Source organism: Lepisma saccharinum, chromosome 13 (assembly GCF_977018435.1).
Source record: "Lepisma saccharinum chromosome 13, izLepSacc3.1, whole genome shotgun sequence".
Lineage (NCBI taxonomy): Eukaryota > Metazoa > Arthropoda > Insecta > Zygentoma > Lepismatidae > Lepisma > Lepisma saccharinum.
This window is the reverse complement of record NC_139241.1, coordinates 47610061-47634300: the sequence shown is the minus strand read 5'-3', so window position 1 is coordinate 47634300 and position 24240 is coordinate 47610061. Positions and strand designations below refer to the sequence as shown.

The window sequence follows — 24240 nt, the reverse complement described above, 5'->3', positions numbered from 1 at the left end:
AGAATATCACTTAGGATACAACTTATATTGGCAGTTTGCAACACTGTCCACTTGTTTCTGGAAGAGTGTTGCCAACCAGGCACGTATCTAGAAATATGTTTCGGGGGGAGTTCGAACCAAGTGTCTCAGGAATAATAATAATAATAATAATAATAATAATAATAATAATAATAATAATAATAATAATAATAATAATAATAATAATAATGTTTAAATTAAAATAATTATATTAAATAAAATTAATACTAATTACAATACATAAATTAATATTATATTATTATAATCGAATAGGTAAAAAGACTGTATAACAAAAGATATATAACAGCGCATATTCATTACGTAGCTTAAGATCGGAATAATGTACATAAAAACAAGTGGCCTGGCAATGGAATTCATGTCAAATAGATGAATAATTGAATATTTATCGAATAACAAAAATGATGTTACATGCAGTTCGAGAATAATATTTTATGCATATTGAGTAGTAGTGTACATAAATCTTCTTTGTAATGTCATTTAAAGCCGTATGATCCCAATATAATCCTTGCCTTATAAAAAGTTCCGAGGAAATTAATATCCATCGATTATGAAACGAAAACTAATATTTTCATTACTTAATTTTAGTACTTGGTGAGTCTTTTTGGGGGGGTCCGCACCCCTGCACCCCCCTAAATACGTCATTCCTGTCCTTCAAAGCCGTATGGCCCCAATATACAAGGATTACCTTGTCTTCCAATAAGTTCAGAGGAAATTATACAAAAAATGCTAAACGAGTATATTTTCATTATATTTAATTTTCGTACTTAATAAGTCATTCTGGTGGGGGATGTCCGAACCCCCTAAATACGTCCTTCCTGTCCTTCAAAACCGTATGATTTCAATATAATCCTTGTCTTCCAATAAATTCAGAGGAAATTATACTAAAATAATATTTTTCATTATTTAATTTTAGAACTTGATAAATCTTTCGGGGGGCGGGGTCCGGACCCCTCCTAAATACGTCCTTGTTGCCAACCACGATTAAATTTCTTTAAGAAGCTCGGTGAGGTGGAGGAGTCAATTGGCAACGTAGCGGATTTATTTCCTTTGTTTGTGGTAATTAATCCCACGTTTCACTCCGGAATAAGAATAAGGAAAGAATAATTTCCTCCACTCGACAATTAACTCGTTTTCTGACGCAAAAAAAGCAGAACGATTCAGTGATACTCGCGGCTGACATTCTAATATCGCCGTGTATTGCAACTGACGCTCGGAAAATCTGAGGAATTTCCCAAAAGTGAAAGTACTTTCGAGAAGCTAGCAAACAAGCATAAAGGCTAAGATATTCTAGTATACACACACACGCGCTGACACGCACACACAACTAACCACAAAAGACAACAACAGGTGCGTTCAAAGAACGATTGCCAGATAGGTCTGGACATCAGTATCTAATAAAAATATAAGACTTGTCAGAGAATATTTCCACGGTGAAAACGACTGACCATGAATTCAATCTGGTTACATAATGTACCCGGTTCGAATCCTGCCTACGTGTTCGTTCATTTCTTTTATCTAATCATCGTTCATATGCATCGTCGCAGCTACCCAAAAGTAGGAAAAGCGTGGTCAATTAACAAAAATTACAAATCAAGTAACTGCATTCACATTAATTGAAGAGTTGGAAACACTTCTGTCAGTTTTTCCGGTATATTAGGGAGTTCAATTCCCGGAATCTATACTCAAGGACGTATTTAATGGGGAAGGGGGGTACAGCGGGTCGTGACCCCCCTCCCGAAAGACCAAGTACATAAATTAAATAATGAAAATATACTTGTTTAACATTTGTTGTATAATCGATGTTATTATTTCCTCTGAACTTATTGGAATGCAACTCGTACAGTACCAAAGAAGATTTATGCACACTACTACTTATAACAAGCATAAAATATTAATCAGGAGCTTTACTTTTTGTGAACTGGATATATTGTTATTCAATAAATATTAAATTCTTCATCTTTTTGACAATTAATTTCCATTGCCAGAGTAGTTGTTTTATACACATTTTGGCGATCCATTCTTATACCATCTTTTTACCTATTGATGTAATCGTAACATTACTATATTAGTTAATTTACATACTTTATTAATATTATAATTTAATTTAATATAATTATTATTTAATTATTATAATTTAGACTTAATTTTTATATCTCAGACACTTGGTTCGGACCCATCCAAGATATATTTCCAGAGACACATGCCTGTATGAATATTATACGTCCACTCAAAACCACTGGAAACTGAAAATAAACAGCGAAGTCTCTGGACCTACAGTGGAGGGTGGAGTAGTCATTTCAGCCTGCGAGGGGACCGCCTTTATGGCAGTGACCCTCTGTTGCCGCTTTTACCTAAGAAGGAACTTGTGTTCAAACAACAAATTAGGCCCAGGCACGTAGTTAGGGCTAAGGAGGCTGAAGAAACCCCCCCCGGATATTTTTTTTACTTCCTTAACAGGATTAAACACCTTGCATAATAATTTGTAATATACTGAGAAATTTATCTTCTACCCCCCCCTACTTTTCGCACTTAGATGGCGGCTGCTGATAAGGAATGACCCCCTCCGGAAAAAAAATCTTGGCTACGGGCCTGATTAGGCTTACTGCTTGGACAAGAAGTGGCAACATTAAAATCGCCGGCCGTCGTGGCGGAGTTGTTAGCACATCGCGCTACGACGCCATGGGTACCTGCTTCGAATCCCGGCCTGGGCATGGATGTTTGTGAGTGTCCATTCATCATTCGCAAATTAGCCAAAAGTGGCACAAAAAGCGAAGTAAAACAAAGCAAATCAATCAAGCAACATTAAAATCCCTCCTTCCCGGAGCAGTCAGCAGGGAAACAGGATTTTGTCAAAATAACCGTTCTGCGCTGTGAATGGACACCGGTTGATACGGCGACTATTGTAGTCCTAAATCTACCTGACCCTTGGCCATTTCACAGTTCAGTACAGAAGCGGCGCGGCGATTGGCTTTCAAAACTAATGGGGGGGACAGCATACTTTTTCTTGGTAGACAAGTGCAGTCGCAAAAAGTGGGGGAGAAACTTTCCCTATCGACCCCATAATCGCCGCCAGTGGTTCAGTATCATTCCAAGTTAGCAACACTGATCTGAAATTATTTCACCTTGAAACTGTCCTGCTCAAGACACCTCCCTTCATAAAGGGAAAGCGCCAGGAGGCAACGGACACAGGAAGAATGGAATGAGTTCAGAAGAAACGCTGTAGCATGACAGCTCGTAGTGAAACGTCTTTATTTGTGTGCTTTGAAGACATTTCGTGATGAAGTGCATTACGTTTCAGTTGTTTGTGTATGTGTGTTTAGTTATCTGCTCGGTACAAGGTAGGTGTAATGGCAAGCAACTTGGAAAGGTTGTATGTTAGTGGTCGTAAAAATCTGTTGTTTTCACTTCTGTATGCATGAAGAATTGTTATACATGAATTTCCTTATAACAAATACCTTTCGTAAACTTCTAATATAGTGTAGTGCACAATACGTGTGTGTACAACAAGATTTAAACAAAAATTCGTCTGCATTCCTTCAAAAGCTGCTGTTCAGGTGGGATTGGGGTCATTAACTCCATATCCCGTTATGCTACACAACGTCGCTCTCATCTGTTGTGAATACAACATTGTTAAACGACACAGTTCAACACGTAATGTTTTTGTTTTATTCTATACATACTTGCTATATACATACTTAATAGTACTCAAACTAATATTACTTGAAACTAACATATGTTCAGTCTGCGTGGGCGTGCAGTGACACCAACGGTGGAATAGGAAACTAATTTCAAGTCGATGACGTTTGTAGCTTTCTGGAATGTTGAATCAGCTGGTTTAGTATTTAACAGGTTGCTGCATGTAGTTCTAGATTCTCCCCAAGTCACAACCGTGGCCAGGGAGGGTTGAAGACGTTTATATCTTAACTATCGAATTTGATTTTCTGAAAGAAGAAAAAACTATAGATATCTATTAAATGGCTGGAAATAATAATCTTGCGCTTACACCACCAGAAATGAGGGGAAGGGGCAGATTCTTCACCATACGATTACGGATACTTCTCGCAATTGGCATTTTTACGCGACCAGATTTAATATAGAGTTAATAATTTAATAAATTAATTTTCGGCACATGACATTGAAAGTGTGTGATATAAATGATTTGCAGAACAAAAACCTGTCGAGAGATTATTTAATGCACAAAGACAAATCGGGACTGGACCTACAGTTTAACAGTAATCTGAACCCAAGAAACCCAGAAAACCTAAAATTGTAGCGCAGTGATATTGGCATTTAATTTCCGCAAAGGGAAAATTAAGACTACTATAGATTCGTGCTAAAAACCTTCATATGACAACACTACTTAAAACTCTATGGTTCAGAGTTAATTCCTGTCATGTTAGGTAACAAAAAGATGCTTAACACTAAATACTGGTTTGTGGTGGTAACTAATTAATACCTAAACAATACCAGCACCGCTCCTGGAGTGCTGTTCCAACATTATCATGGCCTCGCATTGTCGCGATAAAATTAACAATATCAATATAGCCTACGACCAAATTGATGAATTTTGTCTCGAATCATGCCGTTTCTATTGAACCAGGAAAATGTGCAAACAAACTAGGAACATAGTTCAGTCATTTAATTTAAAACAGAATCAGGAAGTAACAAAGGATATTCGAAATTACAAGACTTGCAAAACAGTGGTATTTATACGTAAATACTGAAAATCAAATAACAAAGTAGCTATAATTGAAACAACATTTGTAGTATAACCAAAAATGTTGAGAGATGAATTCATGTGACTTAAGATCAGTGGCGTAGCAACATCTCGCGAGGCCCTGACCAAGAGGTTTTGATAAATGTGATATATTTGTTTCTCCATAAGGCGAAAGCTTTGAAAATTTGTTTTTTTTTCCCATCAATAGTCAGTCACCGATGTGGTTTTTACATTTTATTGTGCAGCTGATATCAAACTTAATTATTTTACTTATTAGTAATCAATCAGTCATCGTAGAGCCCTCTCTCTTGATCAGCCAACCCCTCTCCCCCCCCCAGGAAATAAGAAATGCCAGATAAATAAATGCTTCTTTGGCCAAAATATGCATTTTTGTATAATGCTTAGAGAACTATTAAATTCGATAGCCCCCATTTCCCTCTGCCCTATTTATTTTCTGGCGCTGCCATTGGTCAAAATAACAATCGCCGCCATTAGCCTGAAGAGGCAGAAAAGGAACATATGAGAAAATATGCAAAACATATATTGTGTTAACTTGCCTGAATTTTAATATTTTCACATAAACTGATCTTTTCACATCGGGAAAAGTGCGCTCTCGCAATACAAGTGGAAAAAATGCGCCCTCCCAAGAGTAACCACAATGAAAAGTGGGAAAATTGCGCCCAGCACACACCAATATGATAATATGTTGATTAAAACAACCTTTACGCAGCTTCCCCTCACACTTAACACAGGCTTGGGACTGTCAGGAAAGATATTTTTTTTAAAAGTACAGTAAAAATATTCTCTTTTCTGGCGTGTTTAGAAGCTGGAGATGATGTCCTTTGTCATATTTTTTTATTTTACTTTTGTAAATTTTATTATATTTGATTAAAGTTTTTATTTACATTTGAATTTCCATTTCTTGTGACCTCCGTTGACGATCTTTTACTCCATTTCTTGGATGTACGCCATACTTCTCAGGCACTTGGTAAGGTCCTTGGGTGTGCTTGTTTTGTAAGTATGTAAAATTTTGCTAATCTGTTCATCCTCTTCATTCCTCCCAAACCGATGCTAGCCCTGTCATATTTGTATCCGCTGTATCCCGCTTCCTGCTTCAGCGTCTTCAGAAGGGTGTAGAAGTTGGGATGAAGTCGAACTTTTTCCTGCAGCTTATTGTTCCACCCTTCGACAGCATTGTTCATGCGGTGCTTTGCATCTCCACAGTGCCACACATCAACTGTAGATTTGAATTTTGCAGCCATTGTTGTACAAAGTAGTCAAGAAACGCTGTCAGTTTCTCTCCTGCTGGCGCCGTACTATGGATTTGGAGCCACCCATCTTCAACGTCCTCGCGGGGGATCATTGCGATAGAAGCAAACAAATGAACATAGTTAGATAACCGGGAATCCCAACCCTTCAATGGATTAGTTGGTGAAGGTCATGTGTGCTGGGCGCATTTTTCCCACTTTTATTGCGAGAGCGCATTTTTCGTCGCGCCATACTATAATTTTTTTTATTGATTTTCAAGTACAGTAGAGCGTCGATTATCCGAAGTAATTGGGGGACATGGGTGTTCGGAAAACTGGTTTGTTCGGATAATCGAACTGTACATGTTTATTTGCCAAAAAGAAGTACTGTACAGTAAATTTATTCATAAAAACAGGCATCTCTTTAAGTACAAAGTAACGTACAAAGGCAACTTTAGTAGGAATATATAGTATGTGGTACAGTTTATTAAACAAAAATATGTACATATTACATACGCATTTTGCATGAACAATACACACAGTACACAAAATTAACGTTTAAAAAAATCCTTTATTTTGGTCAGCAGCGCCTTATGAAGGCCCCATTAGAAGCAATGTTCCGCCAGCGGTGGCTCAGTGCGGCGACTACTGTGGGAAACTTGGTTTGGGAGTGAGGGGGATGATGGACGGTAGGGTGGGAGAGTAACAGGTGCGAGCGAGTACACAGTTCGGTTAAGCGGTCGTTCGGTTGACCGACGTTCGGATAATCGACGCTCTACTGTATTTCGATTTTATAAAATTTATTATCTTTTTCTTGCTTCAGTAATTATCGCGGCTCTTAAAACAGTAGAATTTATTAATGATAGGATATCATATGCAGTTTTACAGGGTAGGTGGTGTAAAATTATTTTAATAAACATACATGCACCAACGGAAGATAAAGATGATAATACTAAAGATGATTTTTATACAGAGTTAGAACAGGTCTTTGATAAATTTTCTCAGTATGATATGAAAATTCTGTTAGGTGACTGTAATGCACAGATTGGCAAAGAAGATACATTTAAACCCACGATTGGTAAAGAAAGTCTTCATGAATTAAGTAATGATAATGGTATAAGATTGATTACTTTTGCAACCTCAAAGAATTTAATTGTGAAAAGTACCACTTTTAAACATAAAGATATCCATAAATATACCTGGTCTTCTCCAGATGGTAAAACTCATAATCAGATAGATCATATTCTCATTGATAAGAGAAGGCATACTAGTATAATTGACGATTGTACACATAGAGGTGCTGACTGTGCCAGTGACCATTATTTAGTAATTGCTAAATTAAGAGAAAGACTCTCAGTGATAAATCATAAGCAACAAAATCTAAAAGTTATAAAATTTGATACAGGAAAGTTTGCTGATGAAAGAATTAAGAAAGATTACCAAATTAAACTGTCAAATAGATTTGATGTTTTGCAGGATTTAAATGATGATGAAAATATAAATGAAACAGACGTAAACAAGAATTGGGAGCACATACGTAATGCAATAGAATCAGCAGCTAAGGAAAGTATAGGATACCATAAACCGAGAAAAAGTAAGCCATGGTTTGATAATGAATGTCATAATCTAATAGAAATAAGAAATCAGGCTAGACTTAGGTGGTTAAATAACTCGGATGATACAAATCTAAGCAATTATAATAGAATAAAGCGAGAAGTTAACCGCACGTTTAGAAGTAAAAAAAGAGATTACTTGAAAAGCAAAATTAACGAAATTGAAACAAACAGCAAAAATAAAAATATCAGAGATTTATATAAAGGTGTAAATGAATTTAGAAAGGGGTGGCAACCTAAAGTAAACTTGATAAAAGATAAAGATGGTGATTTTCTAGCTGACCCAAGCGATATTCTAAATAGATGGAAGAACTACTTTAATGACCTTTTAAATGTCCATGTAGGAGATAAATCAGAAGTGAATGAAGTACACACAGCAGAACCTTTAGTTCCAGAACCTAACTTGACTGAAGTTAAAGATGCTATTAAAAGGCTTAAGAATAACAAAGCACCTGGCATTGATTTAATACCAGCTGAGTTAATTAAATATGGTGGAAATTCATTAATATGTCAAATTCATAAATTAATTTGTTTAATATGGAATAAAGAAGAAATCCCTCAACAGTGGAAAGAATCCATAATTGTTCCTGTGTTTAAAAAAGGTGATAAAATGAACTGCAATAATTACCGTGGAATTTCTCTACTCTCAACAACATACAAAATATTATCTAACATTCTTTTAACAAGACTAACCCCATATGCTAATGAAATTATAGGTGATTATCAATGTTGATTTAAACGTAACAGATCAACTACAGATCAAATTTTTCACATCAGACAGACACTTGAAAAAAAATGGGAATATAATCAAAATGTCCATCAGCTATTCATTGATTTCAGAAAAGCATATGATTCGGTCAAAAGAGATAAATTATATAATATATTAGTAGAGTTTGGAATACCTAAGAAGCTTGTTAGTATGATAAAAATATGCACCAGTGAAACAGAAAGTAAAATTCGTGTGGGTAATAATATGTCTGACAAATTTATAATTCATGATGGGTTAAAACAAGGAGATTCATTATCTCCATTGCTCTTTAATTTTGCCTTAGAATATGCTGTTAGGAAAGTAAAAGAAACTAAAGAAGGACTAAAATTAAATGGTGTGACTCAGTTGTTAGCATATGCAGATAATGTAGACTTACTGGGGGATGATGTGAATACAATTAAGAATAATGCTAAAATATTTTTCAAAACTGCTAAAGAGATAGGTTTGGAAGTTAACAAAGAGAAAACTAAATATATGTTTACAGGCCGAAACCAAGTGTTAGGTAATAATCAAAATCTAATTATTGATAACAACTCGTTTGAACCAGTTTCCAAATTCAAATACTTAGGAGTAATATTAACAAGTGAAAATTATATTAAAGAGGAAATAAAAAGTAGGCTTAATTCAGGAAATGCACGTTACTTCTCTCTTCATAAACTTTTGTCTTCTCGTTTAATATCTAAGAAACTAAAAGTTAAAATATACAAAACAGTAATTTTGCCTGTAGTATTATATGGATGTGAAACGTGGTCCCTTACATTGAAAGAGGAACATAAATTGAGAGTATTTGAAAATAAGATCCTTAGGAAAATCTTTGGACCTAAAAGGGATGAGGAGACAGGTGAGTGGAGAAGGTTACATAATTTAGAACTACATAATTTGTACTCATGTCCAGATATTATTAGAATAATTAAATCAAGAAGACTTAGGTGGGCAGGCCATGTGGCACGAATGGGAGAGGAAAGAGGAGTTTACAGGATTCTTGTTGGGAAACCAGATGGTAAGAGACCTGTAGGAAGGCCAAGACGAAGATGGAGGGACAACGTTGAGATGGACCTAAAGGAAATTGGTAGGGATGGAAAAGAGTATATAGATCTTGCTCAAGATAGGGACAGATGGAAGGCCTGTGTTGCTGCAGCCATGAACCTTCGGGTTTAAGAATGCTAGAGAGTTAGTTAGTTAGTTTTCTTGCTTCAGTAATCTCACAGGGCCTCGAGCTTACATTATGTGTGAAAAATGTAGTTGCGTGTAGTAAAAAATATACATTAGACTCTCAAAATATAAATTAGAAGGTGTTTTTTAAAATTTCTTAACTGTTGGTTACTTTATTTACGTTGTGTAGATTTTTCATTTTTCAATATTAAATAAGCTGGGCCTATGATATATGCAGTGGCGTACCCGGAGGGGGAGCATATGGGGTCTCTCCGAAATTTTGGAAAAAAATAAATAAATGAGAGCAGCAAAGAACTTTAGAAAAACAAAGTGGTAATTGCAAACTCCCTTTAAAGTGATCCCCATTAACATTTTCGTCTTTGAACAAATTTTAAAAGGAAGGTTAAAATTGCAAAAGATTTTATTGTGTATTCGTCCCCCTCCACACACACACAGAAGGAGAGAGAACGCAACTATTTAGTATCCACCTTTACAATTCCATTCTCCTCCGAAAAAAAATCTTGCGAGCACTAATGGATATACAGTGGAATCTTGATAACTCGAATCTCAACATCTCGAATTCCTTGATAAGCCGAATTTTTTGTAATCCCCTTGAATTGTCCATAACACTCAATACTAATTTTACCTCAACAACTCGAATAAAATCTTGATAAGACGAATTTTTGTACAGTTTATGGGATGCCGTTCGAGCTCAATAACTCGATGTTAAGACTATGAAAAACCTGTATGAGTCGAAGTTAAATAACTCGAAGTTTTAGTCTCACGGACCTCAATAAGTCGAAGTGTAGGGGTGCGTACGTACAATGTCACGTGATCAACAATCGTGTCGGGACTTGAACTCCCCCACCCTGCCGTGTATGTAACCATCATTGTTAATGTGCTTAGTATGCCTTGTAGAAGTGTTAATTTAAAATGATGCTACATACGCTATAGGCATACGTAGTGCCGACGTTCAGAAGGGACAGTAAACTTTAGACCTGTATAACTCGAAGTCGGCGATTTTGGCCCTCAATAGATCGAACCTTGGTAAGTCGAAATCCTTTATACCTCGATTTTTTTTCTTTTCCCCTCAAGTTCGAGTTATCGAGGTTCCACTGCACTGTATGTGTGCTTGGTCAGGGGGTGCTCGTTGCTATGTGAAGTACGTATGCATTACGTCATCTGGGAGGATCGGGTTTGACGGTGCTCGTTGCTATGTGCAGTAAGTTTGGTGCGGGGTACATTTAGCTACTAACACGTCGCAAAAATCGGAACAAGCAGGTTGTTGATTTTGATTTTGTTCGATTTATTTTTATTGTATTTTTGTACTTCTAGACTGCAATCATGTCTAATTGTGCTGTAGCAAGCTATGAAAAATATAACCAGAAAACTAAAGGAACTGACATAAAATATCATAGATTTCCAGTCGATAATTGCGTAAGTAAACAGTGGATTCATGCTTGTAGACGAAATGTAAAAAATGCAAGTGTGCAGTGCCAATTATTGTGAAGAGGACTATGTGCGAGATCTAAAAGCAGAATTTCTGTATTTTCCACCAAAGAACGTGCTGAAGCCAACTCCAGTGCCATCGCTAAAATTACATCCAGTTACTTTAGTACCAAATAATCGAGGAAATGGTGTAGTTCTCCTAAACACTTATCTTCACAATATGCTTCGCTTGTAGGACGTGCTCATAAGGTTTGCAGAGCTGTACGCTACGAAAGACACGCAATAAGGAAACGTGCCCTAAACAGGCTAAAGGCTATGCTGCCAAAAAAGTGAAAAATATATAGACGTTGGTATATACACAAACTGCAAGCAATGTTTCGTTGTTGGAAAACATATTCGATCTATTACAAAGGAGAAATACACATCTGCATAATGAAGCAAATAAATTAAAGATTACAAACAACCTCTTTCAACCGCTTTAACCAAATAAAAAAGTTCAAAATCTAGAACGTAACCTAACCGACAGTACTACAAGAGAAGTCATCAATATCTTGAAAATGTGTTCGACTAGTGCGAAGTACGTAGTGAGCCTAACTGATTTGTTAAGTACATTTTATGTAAGTCGGATTTATAATTATTAACAATTTCATTTAACACACACCGATGTTGATTGTGATTTGTATGTTCACATTATTGTGAAAAACGTTGTCGGAAATGGGCATTTCGAAGATCGTGTACTAACTTTCACGCTATTCGAAATGAAATTCACTTAGTACATCTTCAATTCGAGTTACATAGCGTTGTATGCACGATGGTAAATATTGCATAAGTGAATATTACACCCATCATTAAAGTGTTTGCAACTTTGTTCAAATTTGGTATTTCACAAATATATTGTGAATAATTTTGTACCCTTGTACTCAATATAAACCAATGGATGTTACATTATTTCTTTGTAGTACATTTCTGTCAAAAAGAGCAAGATCTAAGATTAGTGTAATGCAAGTTACTTCGTTTATGTACAAATGTGTGTCGCATATCAGCCTTGGAGTATATTTTCCGGTTATACAACTCAGACACACATGGGAATGGAAATGGAAAATCTGCGGACAAAGTCCTTTAACGAATAATGATTCGTACAGTTGCATGGTCAATCATTGTGGGTTCATGTAACTTTTCTCCTTTATTGTTTAATTAAACTAAGATATTTTCATCGATATTCTCAAAGCGTTTCATTTACCGTGTGATCAAAAACCTATTTCTATATGCTTGAATTAGTAGGTTAAGACATTTAAGTTTGATGCTCCTAGTACTCATCAAGTATTTCGAGTAGGTTAACTTAGTTAAATTAGTACTTGTACACTTTGACTCATCTTCTGCACGCGTTTGTATGTAAAGTTCTTAATACGAAAAAATACTTTTTAGAACTATGATAACGATAACTTGCAGCCAAATTTGAACCAGAGAAATTAAAAATATCTGAAAATTACAAACTGGAATTGCGTTTTCAAAGTCTGAAACTACTATCTTACAAACTATTTCATCATTCTTCCTCCACATAAAACTTTACAAAAAAATTTTGCATTTGGAACTTTGATCCGTACGTAAATTATTGTACAGTAAATAAATATATGAAGAAGGTTGGGAATTCTTTCGAATTTAGAGTAAGTATCAAATGCAGAGTAAAATGTTATCTAGATTGTATATTGCTTCTTTCACTTGATAACTTCAAAAATAAAGTTACATTATGGTGAATGGTAAAGATTGGATTTTAAGTATATCAGTATAATTTTAATACTTTCTGATGTTATGTAAAATTTGAAATGTTCCTGGAAATAATTGCAACGTTCTGAATGAATAAGAAGGAACTATTTAGTCAGAAAACTAAATATTAGGCATTTGTACTGCGTTGTGTTAAATGATGTAAATAGATTATACCGGACTACTATCGGATTAGAAATTACGGATATTCAAGTTTGGACTCCAATTAAAAGTTAATCAGTAGAACCACATAAAAACAAGTTACATCAAAATTCAGCTTATTAAATTCTGTGTCAATCTATAGTTACCAATTTATTTTTTATTATGCCTTCTATTTTTATTATCGTGAGAACAAGATAGGATTATTTTTTAGTTTGGCAAACTATCGCTCTCTTTGAGATTCTATAAATAAAGAATGGGTGTTTTTTTTATTTATAGATTATAGATTATATAATTTATTTATTTATTATCTAAACTCTAATATCCATAATTTATAATCCGATAGTACTCCTGTGACGTTCTGTGAGCCCGTAGTACCTCGGAGGCCTCTGTCGATCTCCTTGGCGTAGTGCTTAGCACATCGCGCTTCGGCGCCAGGGGTTCCGGATTCGAATCCAATCGGGCAAGATATTGATTTGTCCTTGAGAATTTAGTAAATGTGATAGTATATGTGAAAACAAATATTGATTGATTTATTTGCTTCATTTTACTTCGCTTCTTGTGCCACTTTTGGCTAATTTGCGAAGATTACTCTCTCAAACTCTCAAACTCGCATAGAAATGATAGCGGCCGTTTGCTTCTGCCAAGCCCCGAACGAACATAACCGAAGGGGCACCGAGCATAACCGATCCTCCCACATGACGTCACGCGTTCGTTCATGATCGGCAATTTTCGGATGGCGCTACCTTATAGTATATTAAGTTACCTTGGTGCTTGGTGTTGTTTTGTATAGCTAATGCATTGGAAACTTTTAAATGGGACGAAGAATAATGAATTATTTTCGTTCAGAATCCGGTCAACCTACCCTTAAGGCTGGCTCAACACAGCGTTCTGAAAGTTATTTACTAAAAATAACTGAGTTGACAGATACTTGGTTCAAAGAGTGACTGAGTTATAGTTACTTACTCATCTTAAAAAGTAACTTACAGTTACTCGAACTTGAAAAGTAACTATTTTTACACCTCACAGAAAATTTCTTTCAAACAGATTACACACAATCATTGATCATTAATTTCATGAATTGTAATAAAATAATGAAAACTTCCATGTGATATTATGTATCTGGCCATTTTGGAGGTGATGTAATCAGTACCACGCTCCGGTTGCCTTAACTCCCCTCCCCGTACCCATTGATTTGAGGCTGGGTGAGCCCCGGAGCCACTTTATGCGGGACAAGGCCGAAAACAATCCGACCTTAGATCATCCACCCCGGGAATTGAACCCGGGTCTCCCTTGTGGAAGTCACACGCCCTATCGACTAAACCACCGCGCTGGTACTGTACATAATATATTATTACAACAAATAAATGATGGAATAACGAGTCAGTTTTGCTTGAATGATAATTCATTTTATATTTCTCTATACATGCATATACCTTAAGCACTTTTTCTTGTTCAAGAATAACTTCCTTTCCATCTCAACAAACTATTCTAAATGAAGGCATCATTCGACACAAAACACTGATGTTTTCGCGTATAATTAGAAATTACTAATTGCAGTAAAGCGTAGGTGTTCTGAATTTAGCGTACAACGAATTCTAGCTCCCTTGCCTTGTTGGGAGATTCCCCGAAAATCCTTTCTCAGTAGCATCCAGAGAAGACACAGTTGAAAACAGATTTGCCAAGTCTATATCTTCAATGCGTTACAGATTTTCAAGTTAACACTATAAATGCAGTAAAGTAACTATTAATAACGTTACTTCTATTGCTAAAAAATAACTCAGTTACAGCTACAACTACTTTTAAAAAGTAGCTAGTTACAATTAGAATTCCTCCCCCAGAAGCAAGGGCGTATTTAAGGGGGTCCAGGGGATCTAGAGCCCCCGAAAGACTTACAAACTACAAAAATTAAATAATGATATAATAGAATAACTAAAATTAAATAATGAAAATATACTTGTTGTTTAATCGAGGCTTATTTATTTCCGCCAAACTTATTGGAATGCAAGGATTATATTGCGATCATTCGACTTTGAATGACAGTATCAATGAAGATTTATGCAAGATTTATTAGTTGTAATAACATGCATAAAATATTACCAGGAACTTGACTTTTCGTCAACTGGATCTACTAACATCCTTTTTTGGTATTCAATACATATATTCAATTTTTATCTATTTGACATCAAATTTCTTGCCACGACGGTTTATTTTTTGACAAATTTTGCCTACCTTAACTACACGTGAGCTAGATAATGAATATGTGCTGTTAATCATTATCCTTATAAAGTCTGTTTACCTGTTCATGTAATAAAAATATTAATTAGTTTGAATAATTTAATCCTACTATTTAATTAATTAAATATAATTATTTTAATTTAAACATTATTATTATTATTATTATGAGACATTTGGTTCGGACCACCCGCCCGAAATATATTTCTAGTTTCTAGATACGTGCCTGCCCAGAAGTAAGTGTTACTTGTACAATTGTGTTACAAAAAACTAGTTACTTCCAAACACTGGCTCAACATTACGTGTATTGATATTATTATGCAAGTTACAGGAGGCGTCGGTAACCTACTTCGTCGTAGCGCTGAGAGTTGCCGGGAAAACCTCGCAATACGTTGAACTGCTTTCGTGCTTGCGGATCTCAAGGAAGCATTCCACGAGAGAACGGAAGTGTGCTGGTAATGGTAGTTCCGCGGTTCCTGCGATGGTGGAAAGTGACACAGTGACCCACATAGCAGCCCTCAGTGCTGCTCATTGTGTATGAGTCACTGGTGGGCATTGATGTCGCCAGAGAAATTATTATAGGGGGAGTTGGTATACAATTCAACTCGATACAGGAGATGAATGAATATCTTTCACAATTGCTCTTTGTTTTTTTACATGCCATACCACTAGTATAAATGTAATGCAAAATCATTCAATTTTAAGTCCACTTCATGCACAGTAAGGCTAATCGGGACTGGGCCTACAGTTTAAAGTTGGATCCGAACAACTTAACCCTTGTCAGGATACAATACCGTTAACATACATTTCCTACAAACAGTAAATATATATTTAAAACATAAAATAAAAATGAAAAAGACAGAAGAACAAATATATTATTATAATTATTATCATTAGGTTATTAAGACGTAAACTTCTTGCTAAAACTGCCCCATAATTTTATATTTTTCTTGAATGTGAGTCATAGTGTGTAAATACTAATGACAAAATAGAATGAGGTCCTCCAAGATATCATAGTGGTAATGTCCGCCTTGTAGTCAAGGGTTCCTGGTTCAATATTCGGTAGATGTGGATTATTGGGGATAGGAGAAATGTAGCTTTATCTTAGTTTTGGAGGGGGTGCCGTAAAGGCATCCACCCCCTCACAAGAGAACGTTGTTAATCCGTCACTGATTTAATCCAAAGAGTAAATCGTTCCATGAGTTTTCATATTTCCAAACATGATATTTTTATGTAAGAAAAAGGGACGGAAGGATTGAGATTGAAGGTTAAAGGAAGTAAAGAGGGCTGGGTGTCTCTCTCTCTCTCTCTCTCTCTCTCTCTCTCTCTCTCTCTCTCTCTCTCTATTCCCCCCCACACACACTCATAAAAATGGAAGCAGTAAAATGTTTAACAATAAATAATAGTCGTGTTGTGTTACCTCTTACGTAAAAAAATATCATTTTCGGAATTTTGAAAACTCGTGGAACGATTTATTCTTTGTATAAAGTCAATGGTGGATTAACAACGTTCTCTTGTGAGGGGTGGATGCTTTTGTGATGCCCTTCAAAACTAAGATAAAGCTCCATTTCTCCTATCCCCAATAATCCACATCCCACTTTTATAGTTCTTTTCGGTGCCCCGTTATTTCCCCCTCCCTTATCTTTCAGCGCCAGTAGCAACATCCTTGCCATGTGTGCCGTAAAATATTACACCATTTATTACATTTCATTTCAACTGTGCAAATTATATGCAGCGATCCATTTAAGTGTAGACCGCCACATCAGTGCTCTATCAGCAAGCGAGGCACTCACTACCGTATGTCGGCACCGTAGATTGTCTGCGAATCAAGCACGCAAGTTTCCCTAACTAGTTTAAAGAGTGGTTTATTTAAGATATGGAACTTTTACACCCTGGAATCTCTTTTTCAAATCACCTTTGAGCTTCACGTACCGATTGAGTTAACACATATGAATCATAAATAAATACACGCTGTGCAGTAGCGAGGCACTGGTGTTGTTGTGTAGGGTTACCAGATCGCTGTAAGGGAAATGTAGGAGATGCTGTCCCAAAATGTAGGACATTAAGTCAAAATGTAGGACGCAACACATTCTCAATCAATAATACATATTTCTATAGAACACGTTAAGAAGTAGTTGAAAAATGACAGTTTTCAGTTTTTAAAAAAAATATTTCCCAACGAATGTTTAAATGCAAAATTTCAAAACTTGCAATCATACTAATTTATGCACCTCTTACTACTTGATTTAAGTGGTACTTCTCAGAGGAGACAATTTTTATCAAACTCGTTGAAATTATAGGGACCAATACCAAACATTTTACAGACTTTATGAAAAAATAATTCTCTCGTGAGTCTGTTGTGCTGATGGTAATGAAAGTACTCTCTCAACATTTGAACTATGACCTGTAATGGCAAACAGGGGCGCCGACTTGTCAAAATAAATGAATGAATGACTCGTTCACTCCTTCCCTTTTTTAAGTTTTGGCCTCAGTGTTCGAAATCTCATAAAAGCCCATGAATTCCTCAAAATATCAAAATTTTCATTCACAGTTCGAATGCAGAATGTCAATTTTTCATGGATGGATATGTCACAAGTTTCGTCAACCATAATAGCAAGATATTCCCAACTTTTAATATCTGCTACCATGGAGCGCAAGACAAATCTCCCTAATATATCAACGATCTTTTTCTGAATGTCATGTGAGAGCCATTTGTAGCCCAAACTCCCATCTGCTCCCCTAGTTCATGCACATCGTCTTTTGTAACTCTTTTTAGTAAAAATGTTAACAATACTCATAATTATATACTTAGTATATAGTAATAAGTCATGTGTTTTGCTGTCTCTGGTCATAGCCCCCCCCCCCCAAAGTTGATGGTTTAGCAGTCTCAGCCCCCAAAGTTGATGGTCTAGAACATTTCAAATGTGTATTTAAAGTTAAGTTCATGTGGCACAATTCAGAGTAAACTTTACAAGAGAAGCAAAATAATGCATTAGATCCTCTTAAGCAAAATTATTTGGGGGCTCTGCCCCCACATCGTTAACCTTGGGGGGGGGGGTTTCGAGCTCCCCCCCCCCCCCAAGCCCCATGGAGTCGGCACCTATGAGGCAAACAAATATTCAGCAATTACTGTAATTTAAAATGGTTTCATCTTGGGTAGTTTTTAGTTCAATAACAGGATGTCTACCAAAATAATACATCCAGAAATCTTGACTTTTTCTGAACTTTTCTAGATCCTACTTAGGTAAAGTTGAAAATTAGTAATTAAGAAAATAAATATTTATTTAATGAAAATCTCTACCAAAGGGCCAGTTAAGATGAAAACTGAAGCTGAATTTAAGAAGAGAATTACATCTGCTATTTCATATTAATGCATCCTGAACTGTGTTTGGCAGATAAGCGAGGATTTGGCGTCTGGACTCAGCCAGTATAATCTTATGTGGGGTTTGTGTCTGTTGTCCCTATATGTTTATGACTATCCATTGATCCATCTTATCTTACCATCATTCATCATCATCTTCGCGATTAGCCAATGGGACAGAAAAAAGTGAAGTAAAATAAACTAAATCAACCAATCAATAGCAAAAATTCTTGACCACAAGAATAATTTGTTACCTTTTTATTGACTTCTTGACCTACTTGTTGATTTCTTTACTTTTTCTTGACTTCCATAACTTTCTTGACTGGCAGACCCCCTGAATAACTTTGTTCTCTATACTCCTGCTTTACAATCAAATTATATTGAATATTGAATAAGAATGGGCAACACCTTGTTCCATCAGTATAAACCCTAAGGCAAGAAATTCTGCTCAGGCATTGAACAGTGACGTTATCAGAAAGTGGTCCCAAGACTTTGTTCATTAATTGCTTCCATTTTCCCATTTGTTTAATAGCAGGACAAACTTTATTCTTTTTGTAAAATGATTGAATCAAAATAAATTTCACTATTGAGTTTGGAAGCGCAGTCCATAGACTTGTAATTTGAATGACTGTTTTTCTGTTACATAGTTTCCTAATTAATATTATGTGACGCTCAAAATGTAGGACATTTATGATATTTTTCAAATTCCTCCCGGACGCCGGACATAAGGCTAAAATGTAGGACATGTCCGGGAAAATCCGGACGTCTGGTAACCCTAGTTGTTGTGACAATACGTAACAAGCACCCTATCACTTCAGTTGCCAGACTAATAAAGAGGCCACACAATACAAAACAAGGACCCTTATTACTTCACAGTTTCCTTCCTATTTTTAGGACCTCAGTAAAAACTGGTTTGTAGCCCCTTCACCAGCTTATATCAGTGGGTGTCTTAATAAAGATGTATCAATAAATGTTGAAGGCAACTAGTTTGAACACCAGTGCCTTGCTAGCCGACAGCACAAAAATTGATGCTGCGGTCTACACTTCAATGGATCGCTCTGCATATCAGCATCTGAGAAAATGGAATAAGGTCTTTGGCAAAAGAGATCGTCCCCTCCCCTCCCACAAAGATCCTCAAGGGAGAGTGGTCACTCCCCAACCCTGTTAGATCTGCCTTCCCCTACATCCTTCGGTGCCTGAGGGCAAAGGCATAACCTGACATAGGCATTAACTTACTGGACCCGGATCTCTCCCACAATTTTGCCAAAATATGTAGAAATATTGATCAATGCATTGGTGGTGCTTGCAAAAGACTTTGTGACATGTACAGTGTTGATATTGAAAATTATTATTTCTGCACTTAGGCTGAAATCTCAGTTTGGAAGCTGTCAACAATGCAAAAAACTCAAGTAAGGTGATGCAAAAACTTGATCAGTGTAATAAATATTTTTTTGATCAAATGTCCAGTGACTGCTGCAACTCTCTCTATGACCACATGTTCTCCACCCTTCATTGATTAAAGCTCGGGTGAAGCACCCTAGAGGCTGAAACATGCATGTTACATAAAGACGATATATACAAGCTATCTATCTTCCTTTAGTGAACTCTATCTTTCATTCTCCTTCTCTCAGCAACCATTGAAATTACCCCCTACTCCCCCTAAGTACTACACTGATATGTGTATTGTAAAGGCTTCAGTGTTTGTTTTATTTCATTCCAAGAGTGCAAATTATTTATCAATATATGAGAAAGATAAAATAAAAATCTTAGCAGAAATAACCCATACCATCCCCCTCAATGATATTAATTTCCAATTGGTGGTTTCGACCTCTCCCCCTCCTCATGATGCCCATGCTTTTTGACAAATGACTAAAATCATTGAGTATTTACTACATATTTCATCTTCTAATATAATGTGCACACAAACACAAATCGAGTGGAGTGAAGGCATGGGGTAGGGCCCCACATATTTTCATTGTCGGCCATCTTGGAGGTGATGTGATCAGCACCATGCTGCGGCTGCGTTTAACCCCCGGGTACCATTTGATTTAAGGCTGGGTGGGCACTAGAGCCACTTTATGCTGGAACAAAGCCTGAAAAATTCCGATCTTAGACACCCACCTCGAGTTTCTCGTGTGGCAGTCAGACAGAATCAAATGAGGCTAGAATTTCACTAGCAATGCAGAAGTGAAGGTTTCTTCAAACTATCTTGAATCAGGAACAACTTACGACTGCATGATTGTAACAAATGTATTATTTTCCAGGTGTGAGAAAACAGTGTCAAATACTCGTATATACCACATCACCTCCCTTTCCATTAAAAAAAAAAAGAATGAGTTGAATTCAATATGGTGGGCGTCTACTTGGAACACACCAATGTGATTCCCCCCCCAAGCCAGTGGTTCTCAACCTTTTTCTGTCTGGAACCCACCTTGAAGGATATTACACTTCATGGGGCCCGTATGCATGGCCAGCAGCAGAATTACTTGTAGGGTTGTGCATCGAGTATATAATCATATTGTTTCCTAACATCGAGTACATTAAGAAGCCCCATTTTACGCTTGGTTATACAAATTACACATACTACATTCTAGAAAAGTAAATATGTAATTTAAAAGACTAACCATGGGAAAAAATCCAGTGAATACTTAAAACCGCTGCAATCCATTTGTTCATAGGCGGTTATCTTTGTAATCTAAGCAATCTCGATAGCAGGATAGCGATGTGAAATGATGACAGGTGACACCTCACACACACACACACACACACACACACAACGTATGTGTGTGTGTGTGTGTGTGTGTGTGTGTAAAGGTAGGTAGGTAGAGGGGGGGCCCCTTTGGCAATATTTTGCGGGGGGCCTAAGATTTGTAGATTCGGCATTATCTGTGCTTATGTAGTGAGGGAAATGTGACTTATTGTTATGATTGAAATACTGATAGAAGGTTACATAACTGCTTAGTCAGTAGGTTGATATTATTCATTTGATACTAAAAAAAGAAAAAAAGCTTATGTTTGTGATGGTCAATGATTCAGTTAATTAGATTTTCAGTAGATAAACTAATGCAAGAAATGAGTGATCTTAAAGAATACAATGTAGAATACAAAAACCAGTCAAAACGTTAACCACTTAATACGGAAAAAAAGAAAAAGTTCCAAAATGTAATTCCCAAATTCCAAAAATTTCATTTATATGCAAGAGGTCACTACAACATAAACTGCATGAAAATATCCCCGCCCCCAAATATTTAAAGATTTCTTTGATTGAACTTGGAGTAAAATTTTCAACAAAATATAGGGATCTTCAATGTAATTGCTTGAAATTAAAAACAAAAAAATTAAGAAAAACTGCTTCCAGATACTCGCTCATCTTGTGTATTACACATTATTGATCATATTATTGTTATTATTACTACTTCTATTACTGGACCACTCCTTTTACAACTTTCTGGTGATATCCTTGCATGCAAATATCACTTTAGCAACAGTGCATTTTCTCTGGGGGCTCTAGCTGATGTTATATTTTATTATAGACTTTTGTTATTAAATTAATGTCTTTCCTTTCAGGAATAATCCGACGCTGCTTTGAATGCAGATCTAGAGGAGAACTCGGAAGCTGTAAAGATCCTTTCTCATACAACGTAACCTCTATAGACTCGGAGAGAGGCATAGCAAGTATTCCATGTGCATCTGGCTGGTGCGGGAAAACTCTTGAGGGCGGAAGCAGCTTTAAGGATGATGGTAAGCTGTTGACTTAAGTGGTTCTGTTTTGTCTAACATTAGCAGGTCATACTAGCTCAAGGCAAAAGGGAACAAACAAACCAACATGTAATAACATCGATTGACAACCAAATCATAGAAATTCTACACAGTCCATTTACTAATATTACTTAATGTTGAAATGTTTTGTTTAAGAAGCTTCAAAGGTTAAAAAAGGGAGGGTTCAGTTTAAAAAGTAAAAGGTTATTGTCTGGGTTTCTGTGGCTTATAATTTCAAACCAGAAATAACAAAATTGAACTCAAAACATTATAAGAAAGAGTAACTTGAAAAGTTTTATTTGGCAATGCTGTATTTACCCCATTAATATCTTGGAGATTATAACATGGTCACACATACGCAATGTGCATTTCTTTTTCAAAACAAAATCTAATACATGTCAGAATTATCTGAAGTTTAATCTTCTCCACACAGAGTTGTGTAATCTCTTTGGGTTGTTATATAACAAGCTGTCCAAGCTTGGTTGTAGCAATGGCTGTAGTTTTATAGATGGATTCTACTTGTACATGTACAATCTGACAATTCCCAACTTCTGTAAAAGTTGAACAGGCGCTAATAAATCAGTCATCAATCAATCAATCAATCAATTTCAAGAGACTGGTAGTGTATAGCAACACAAGTAGCTGGAAGACCATACAAACATTTTGTAGGAAGGTGTTGAATTTTGAGATATCTTTCATGTGATAAAAGACATACTGGCATCATAGCATGCTGTTCTAACCACTTCACCATGGAGGTCGGCATCCTCCATTTGTGCTGAAACTCAACCCCCTCCCCTTTCTGGCTGCTAAGAATTTTAACTTCAAGCATGGTACCAAGACACTATAATTTAATATCTTATGAGTTTTATCTTAATGAAAAAATGATGTGGAACAAATAGTTAAAATTTTCTTTGTATGAATGCATGGTCTTGGAATTACATTCTATATTTCTGGTTGTTTATATATCGCATGAAACTATGAAACTGTAGGCCATATGTCACACATAGAATTTATTTGAACTTCAAACCAATAATTTTTTAGTGCTTTCATAATAATTAATTGAATTGTACAAAGTATATCTGTGTGTGTTTGTACTTTATTGTGATTGTAGTTTTATGCATGAATATCAATTGATGTCAGAGACAACATATCTTCTGAAACAATTTCTCATTTTCTTCACAGACTATGGAATAGCCACAGAGCGTATGTGCTTGCAACGAGGACCTTCTGATGATGAGGAAAGATGTGCTTACACTGTCTGGAAGCATAAAAAAGTTTATGCATGTTTCTGCCAAGGAGATTTGTGCAATCATGCATCTGTAAAAACATTTTCTTTGGCATTACCAGCAGTGCTTTTGGTAATTGTACGGTGGCTGTGTTAAAATATGTATGACTGATAAATTTTTTACTGTTTAACTTCTGTTTTCATTACACTAAGGTTACAAAAAATTAAAATTGAAGATGTTGTTGAAAGAAAGGAAGTTGAATGACAGCACACTTTAGAAGACACATAATGTTTTTAGTTACTGCAAAAAAGTTTTTACAGCACAGCACTTGAAGGCAAATATTTCAGGGTGCACACAGCTGAAATAATGAACAATAATGAATTATGCAATTTAAGCTCAATATAATTTTCACCATCAAATTATAGTTTTTCATTCTTAATATATTAGGCGCATCCAGAAAGTAAGTTTCCCACTCCCCAACATGTGGCAGGCCATGCATATTGAAACCGGTTTTGAACATGCGTAAGAGGCATATGCCTGTCCTAGAAGACACTTCCCGAAAGTCTTCAATAGTGTCGTGGCAGCAAACAAACATGGCGGCTCTTATTCCATCTCCCGCCGCGTGCGAGGTTTGTTCGGTGATCAAGTTCTTCAACGCACAAAACATACAGCTGATCGAAATTCATCGTCAGCTGTGCCAGGTGTATGGGCCAGACATCATGAGCAATAAGATGGTGCGTCGTTGGTGCAGGA

General features: G+C 36.2%; 1 protein-coding gene across 1 annotated transcript; it reads left to right on the top strand.

The window, feature by feature from the left end:
* The first annotated feature begins 3166 nt into the window (after nucleotides 1-3166).
* Nucleotides 3167-23677, top strand: rtv (QVR superfamily protein rtv). The gene is made up of 3 exons (XM_083133527.1): nucleotides 3167-3377; nucleotides 22070-22243; nucleotides 23444-23677. The coding sequence occupies exons 1-3, from the start codon at nucleotides 3317-3319 to the stop codon at nucleotides 23641-23643; spliced, it is 435 nt and encodes a 144-aa protein (XP_082989653.1). The 5' UTR covers nucleotides 3167-3316; the 3' UTR covers nucleotides 23644-23677.
* Nucleotides 23678-24240: the final 563 nt, after the last annotated feature.